A 6,977-nucleotide genomic window follows, 5' to 3' on the forward strand; every position below is an offset into this window, starting at 1 on the left:
ATACCACAACTTTATCCTTTCAACAGCTACTGAAAGTTAGGTGACCTAGCTGCTATCGGATATTTATATAGAGCTCCTCAAGCTTCAAACTGTATTACCCTTCAAGGACCTGCAGTTCAAAAAAAGCGCCCCTCCGACAGCCAAACCCATCTGTTCTCTGATTGGATTGTTACATTTGTGATTGACATGACATTGACCAATCAGATGAAAGGAAGAAAAATAGGGTCAAAATTCGTACTTGTAACTTGCAGGGTTTTTTTTGGCTAAGTCCACACACAAATAGTTTTTACACATACACACACAAATTCTTTTTACACATATGAAACTGATTTACAAGTACAAAATATTTATGACCACATTTTGAGCCCATAATTTCCCAGCTGAAATGATTAACGCTACCACAGTGAATAAAACTCTAAAACTTCTTCATACGGGTCGTAGAATAGACGATGACATCATTTTTCTTTTACTGAAGGACAGTAGACCCCACGATCTGTACGTTCCTAAAACGTTCCACGCTCAGCTGGATGATCTAGTTTAGATTAAAACAGTTGGATTAAATCTGAGATGACTGAACTCTTCCTGCTGGTAACACTGATACTGGAAACCACAATCAGCAACTCTGCAATTTAAGTTAAAACTGGGAGGGAAGGAAAAAAAACAAAAAAGACATCCAAGCTTACATGTAGCTCAGTCAGTACCCTTTAAAATTCGACTAGAGAAAAATGTAGTGAGGGACAGTAGAAAAATGGCAGAAAAGCTTTCTTTTACAGCACAATTAATGTCAGTCCTTTTAAAAGCAAATACAAAGAGCGCCTAAATGGGAAAACCAGCTGAAAGCACCTGAATTTAGAGGGCGTAGATTCTACGCCGTAGAAGAAGAACGCTTCACAGCAGCTGGACGGATTCAGCAGTGATGACTTTAAGGCCTTGCCGTACAATTTCTCAATTTTATTTTATAGCTGTGTTGAGCCGTGAAAGGAAATTATTTTTGTCTCCTACTACAGACTAGTAGCAACTTTCATATGTGTATTATTTCCTATTGACTGAGGGGCACCTCTAAATGCAAGTACAGAAGTATGCTAAATGATCATGATTTGCAGTGGTCTCTTGAAAATGCTTCTCTAACACTGAGTCCACAATCACAACCATAGCCAGTATACAATAGATGGACTTCACTACTGTGATTTTACCCTTTGCTTAGTGAAGCTGTTGCGATTTTTGCAATCATCAATTTGGTGTTTTGAAACCAGATGTGACGAGGTAAGGTACAGACTTGTCATTTAACGTCTCTTTATAATCACGAACACTTCAATCTAGCTACAGAGCTCAAGCTCATAAGGAAAGTGTTTACTGAGGTCACAGATTGTGGATGAGCAAAGATTTCTACATGACTGGACTGCTTTTTACAATTGCAGGAGTCACCCCCTGCTGGCCATTAAAAAGAATACAGGTTTAAGGCACTTCTGCATTAGCTCACAATTTAGACCCTGCAGCTACACCCACCTTTTATACACAGACAAGGATTCTAACCAGTTCCTGACACAAGAATAATGCCACCATGGCTCGGTGGCATCATTTCAGTCCAATACTTTTCAAACTGGTATTCTGACAAATCATCCACGATTGAATCCAGCTAAATAGAGTCCATGTACCGAAAAGGGGTCCCAGGTCCTGCACCCAACATTCAGCACAAAACAGTATGGTGCTGCAGACAGAGGGCAACAACAGTAAGACTCAACACCAACTGCCTTGTGTTTGTGCTGTGAAGCACTTTGTTTTCCACGAGCTCTCGCTCCACCACCAGACTCTTTACCAACACAACAGCAGATGAAACAAGAATTAGCACCGATTTTTTTGGCAGTCTTCTCACTTCCTGGCTGTGTCATAGTTGGCAACAAACCAATCACAGGTTTCCTTTAAAGCTGCAAGTGAAAAGAACCAGGCAAGTCAGTAACTGATGGAGTCTTTTGAAATTTCTACACTGTTAGCATCTACATGTCAAGCTTTACATCAGCCGCACCTTGGTTGAAGGGGGTGAAAGTGAAGTCTGGCAGATACCGGCACAGCTTTGCATTGCTGGCCGTCTTTTTGAACTGTCCATCTGCTTTACTGGTGTCAAACTGAATGTCACGGGTAAAGGAAACAATGAGACAACAAGAAGCAATGTTGGGGTTTTCTCTATAGTAGTCTACAGTCTTTACTTTACAACATAAAGCGCTTTGAGGCGACTGCTGTTGTGATTTAGCGCTATATAAATAAAACTGAACTGAATTTAACGTTAATCTTCCAAATCCACTGTCAAAAACAAATAACTTGCATTACTGAAAGGATACCACGACTTCTCCTTTAAAGCCCAATGCATCAACAACAGCTTCTGCTGCTTCTTTGATGGACACTTCATCTTCCTCACCAACTGGAAGCAACAGATGTAGCATTATAAGAATACTTCTCCTTAAACTGCCATCATCATTGAATAGTCAAAGAGTCATAGAGTCTATGAGGACTCACCAGAGAGAATGATTGGCTCAACTTCTGGATACTCCCTCAGGACCCAGAGGAAAAGACGAGCCAGGTCCAAAGAGTAGATGAACTGTCTTCTAGGTGTGCCAGAGCCCCAGACCACCAAGGGTTTCCCCCCCTCTGAACAGTACAACATGTAGATGAAGTCACATGTCCATTTACACCACCAAAAACTTGTAAATGCTTAAAGAGAAATGCTGGAATGACGATGGGGTTAGGGACTTAAAAACTTACTTTGAGCAATGTATGCTTTATGTATAAGACCTGGTAGCACATGACCATCTTCGATGCTAAAGTTGTCATGAGGACCAAACACATTAGTGGGAATCACAGCTGTATAGCAACGCCCATGCTGCTGTAAATAGGCTCTGTGAAACACACACAGGAAAAAAATGTCATGAGGCTGAAAGTTTTAAATGCATTTCCTGAAAAATAGGCAGAGACATCATGCGAGGGTGACACATAGCAGTATGGGAGAATTCTCAAACACTAATTTGGCGAATGTCCTGTGAAACTATACACATGCTAAACAGAAGTATACCTAAAAACTGTTGGGATTATGTTGGTCAGCCGCAAGATCATGATTGTTTTACCCCTTTGAAACACCCTGCATTTGTTGATCTTTTAAGACAACAACTTCCTTGCTGGACTTCTTGAAAATAATTAGAACTGTTCTAAACCAGTCTGCCAGGGAGGGATTTGAGAGCTGAGAGAAAGCACAATGCGGTAGAGGATAGAAATGACACATAGAAGACATAACGTACCTGTTGTGGACATCAATCATCCTCTTTGCATAGGCGTAGCCAAAGTTGGACTCATGAGGTGGACCGTTGTGGATCTGTAGTAAAGTGAAGCGCATGTGAGCTGCTCTTTTCCAAATGTGCTGATGCACAGAAAGAGCAGGGAGGTATATTTACCATGGTCTCGTCAATAGGATAGGTCGTCTTATCAGGAAAGATGCAGGTGGACAAGCAGGAAACAACCTTGACCACGCCCACTTCATGCGCTGCCTGCAGCACATTGTCATTGATGTAGATGTTGTTCCTCTGGAAAGTAAATAAAGCAGGATGAGCATCAAAAACATGACTCTAGATAGTCTACGATCATAACATTTCTATTAAATGAGTTAATTAGATGAACAGGTTCCTCATACCCAGAAGTCCAGGTTATATTTCATGTTCTTGAAAAGCCCTCCAACCATAGCAGCCAGGTGGATGACGTGCGTAGGCCGGTGTTTCTCAAACACTGCCCGGGTCTGGTCCATATTCCTGAGGAGAGGCCACCAGCAGGTTAATAGTATCAAAACATGTGACAGCATTTTATCTTGAAGCGGAGCAACTCTCACATGAGGTTGGCATCTTTGGAGGACAGGAATATCCATTCCTCCCCCTCCTTGGCTCCTCCTTCTTTCACCACATGCTGTATGGCCCTGCCCACCAACCCGGATGCACCTGTCACCAACACCCTCATGGGATCGCTCATGTTTATCTAGGTAGTGGAACATGAAAAATTCAGCACCGGACGAATCACAGGGAAACTCTGATTTAAATACAAGCTATAAACATCGTCAAACTTTCTAAAGCTAACAGGTTTATCTGTGTTTTCATGCAGTAACGTTTGCTATTTGTTAGATGCTTCCTGGTTTTTATCTGAGGTGATCTGACCCGTACAAAACGAGCAGATTTTGTACATATATAGTTGCATATGTGCCACGTACACCGCACACGACCATTCAGACAAGCTAACCTTATTAGCTGTTAGGTGGCGGTAATCGCCGTCATCGTTCCTTGGAACTCGACAAAGTAAAAAAACTGATTACCTCGTAAGTTTACTTTTCTTCCTAAAAGCGACATATCAGTGCTAGAAATCCTCGTTAACTCAGAGTTAAACAAATAAGCTAGCATTAAAAAAAAACAACTCTTTTACCTGTTTGAAAGCTGAGAACAGAACAGAGAAGCCGGTTTCTTCTCTTCGTCGCCTCTTCTTTCTTCTTCTAAATTTAATTGGCGGTTGTCAAAGAACTGAATGGTGCGTTACCGCCACCAACTGGTGTGGAATGTGACTGGAACGTCGCTCAAAAGAAAAAAAAATTCCCCCTAAGCCATTTATTCTCTTTTAAAAACTGAAGTAAGGTCTGATAACGTTTACTTCTAGAGTCCTTTTGCAGTATACCAATAACATCTAGTTTCATTTTTACGTTACTCGGGTTTTAGGTCAGTTGTCTTCTCTCCATCTGAGCTGCTGCGTCTTCTTCTTCTATCTTTTTATGACGGTTGGCAAACCACTTCAGGTACATTACCGCCACCTTCTGGACGGAGATTCTTTTCCGTAGGCTGTCCATTCACCATCCTTCCCTCCAGCGACCCTAGAGGCTTCTTGCTGGTTCACTTTTATCTCTTCCAGGTGTATGCATTCTGTCTCTTCAGCTACTTTTCTCTTCTTTACACAACTACCGCTTTCCCACACTGTCAATCTCAATACTGACGTTACTGTAGACCAGTCATCTTCTTGCCTGCCTTTTTCGAGCAAATCAGCCTTCGTGTTGCACTCTTGTGAAACCCACCTCCTTAACATCTTCACCTTGGACATCTCAATGGGAGCTTTATTCAAAGCCGAAGGCGTCATCTTCAAAACCACCAGCATCTAGACCAAGGGCGTAGATTTGGTTTTGGCATTGGTGGGGACGGATGATTCAACCAATGAACTCTGCCCTGTTTCTTTTTTTTTTTTTTTTTTTTTTTTTTTGCTTCTTAATAAAAAGAGGAGAAATATACTTGCCTGCATATGCTATTAAACCATTTAAAATCACAATTCATAGTTTTATATGTGAATTATATGATGTTAAATTAATATTAAACAAATGACTAAGTAGTTTAGGCTTTAGTTTACTTCAGTCATATTCCATATAAATCAGGTATCATACAAAAATAAAAATAGCTTCAAATACAGTCATGACAATAAAAGAATATGACTTTAAGGACTTAACATCATTACTTCAGTTATAGTACACCAACATCTGTTATATTTTGGCACTAAGGGAACACTGAATGACTACCCATAAAACTACTCATCTAAGATTACCACAAAGTAAAAGATCTCTCAGCAAAATTATGCAACAGTTTAGGCGCACTATTGCCCCGATCAAATCAGTGAGCTGAGATTTTCTATTCTAAACATGAACTAATGTTACAGCAACAGACATGGGCTACTGGTGTCCCACACAACAACTGTTTGTAGGGTGAGTGCATTTTTGTGCAAACTGCACTACAAGGTGGATATTTGCAAAATCATGACTACCTCATGACATTTTGTCTCAAAAATTAACCCTATGAATATGTCAGTTCCATTAGGATGAAATTATTGTGTCACCAACATTTCTATGTTAGACATATAATTTTAACAGCCTCTGTAAACTAATATCCTGGCTTGCTCAAAGCCGCCGTTTTCTCTGACAGTTTCAATCAAAATTAGAAATGCTACTCTGAGATAACTAACAGTGCTGCCTGAAGGAAACGGTTTCCAGGGCCTAATCTGTGGATCGGCTTCCTCCGAGGCGTGGACGTCTATCAGCAGAGAATGTCCCTTAGTCTGTAACACAGTCAAATATATTCTCAAGTAACATTCAAGCATGCCATTCAGCGTGTTAGTACGAGCTCGGGAGCAGCTTGGGAGAACAAGAAAACAGAGACTGCTTCAGATTTTTCTCTTTGACCCAAGAATTGATGTGTGAGAATCACAGGCTGGTACAAGGTTGAAATACCACAGAGATCACTCCCTCAGCTACATTAGTTTCTAAATCTCTTAGGAGACGCCTGTTGAAGGCCAAATGGTTTGTTTCAGAATTCACTAATGAAAGAACTCTTTATTTCGTGCCTTGAAAATATGTCGCTGAGATAATCACAATTGTAGCTGAACTGATAAACTACACAAAGGATGCTTCTTCACCCAAGGGCAGGAAGACGCTCCCTTATCTTGGTCTGTACTGGTTTAAACTGATAATCTGCTGTCTCATGAATTTTACCCTCTATATAAACTGTTGTACTTGTGAATAAAGTTGAGTCACTTTGGGAAGACAATCTGAAGCAGTCTCTGTTTTCTTGTTCTCCCAAGCTGCTCCCGAGCTCGTACTAACACGCTGAATGGCATGCTTGAATGTTACTTGAGAATATATTTGACTGTGTTACAGACTAAGGGACATTCTCTGCTGATAGACGTCCACGCCTCGGAGGAAGCCGATCCACAGATTAGGCCCTGGAAACCGTTTCCTTCAGGCAGCACTGTTAGTTATCTCAGAGTAGCATTTCTAATTTTGATTGAAACTGTCAGAGAAAACGGCAGCTTTGAGCAAGCCAGGATATTAGTTTACAGAGGCTGTTAAAATTATATGTCTAACATTAAAATGTTGGTGACACAATAATTTCATCCTAATGGTACTGACATATTCAGTCTCTCTC

The 6,977-nt window shown here is 40.8% G+C and overlaps 1 protein-coding gene across 1 annotated transcript; it reads right to left on the bottom strand.

Moving 5' to 3' along the window:
- Window positions 1-293: 293 nt before the first annotated feature.
- Window positions 294-5,246, bottom strand: LOC102311718 (GDP-L-fucose synthase). Its single transcript, XM_005937253.2, has 10 exons — window positions 4,450-5,246; window positions 3,869-4,011; window positions 3,677-3,791; window positions 3,441-3,569; window positions 3,288-3,361; window positions 2,758-2,891; window positions 2,512-2,643; window positions 2,337-2,416; window positions 2,024-2,123; window positions 294-1,925 (listed from the first exon to the last, which is right to left on the bottom strand). Exons 2-10 carry the CDS (start codon window positions 4,003-4,005, stop codon window positions 1,870-1,872), a joined length of 957 nt encoding a protein of 318 aa, XP_005937315.1. The 5' UTR covers window positions 4,006-4,011; window positions 4,450-5,246; the 3' UTR covers window positions 294-1,869.
- Window positions 5,247-6,977: the final 1,731 nt, after the last annotated feature.

Source organism: Haplochromis burtoni, unplaced genomic scaffold, assembly GCF_018398535.1.
Source record: "Haplochromis burtoni strain Fernald_Lab_line unplaced genomic scaffold, NCSU_Asbu1 Contig_99, whole genome shotgun sequence".
Lineage (NCBI taxonomy): Eukaryota > Metazoa > Chordata > Actinopteri > Cichliformes > Cichlidae > Haplochromis > Haplochromis burtoni.

What these genes read in the sequence shown, in the direction of transcription:
- LOC102311718 (XM_005937253.2), bottom strand. Translation starts at nt 4,005, where the DNA reads ATGAGCGATCCCATGAGGGTGTTGGTGACAGGTGCATCCGGGTTGGTG. An exon ending in ATGATTGATGTCCACAACAG is followed by an intron (nt 2,892 to 3,287) that starts GTACGTTATGTC and finishes TGTGTTTCACAG; the next exon opens with AGCCTATTTACAGCAGCATG. An exon ending in GCTTTAAAGGAGAAGTCGTG is followed by an intron (nt 2,124 to 2,336) that starts GTATCCTTTCAG and finishes CGTGACATTCAG; the next exon opens with TTTGACACCAGTAAAGCAGA.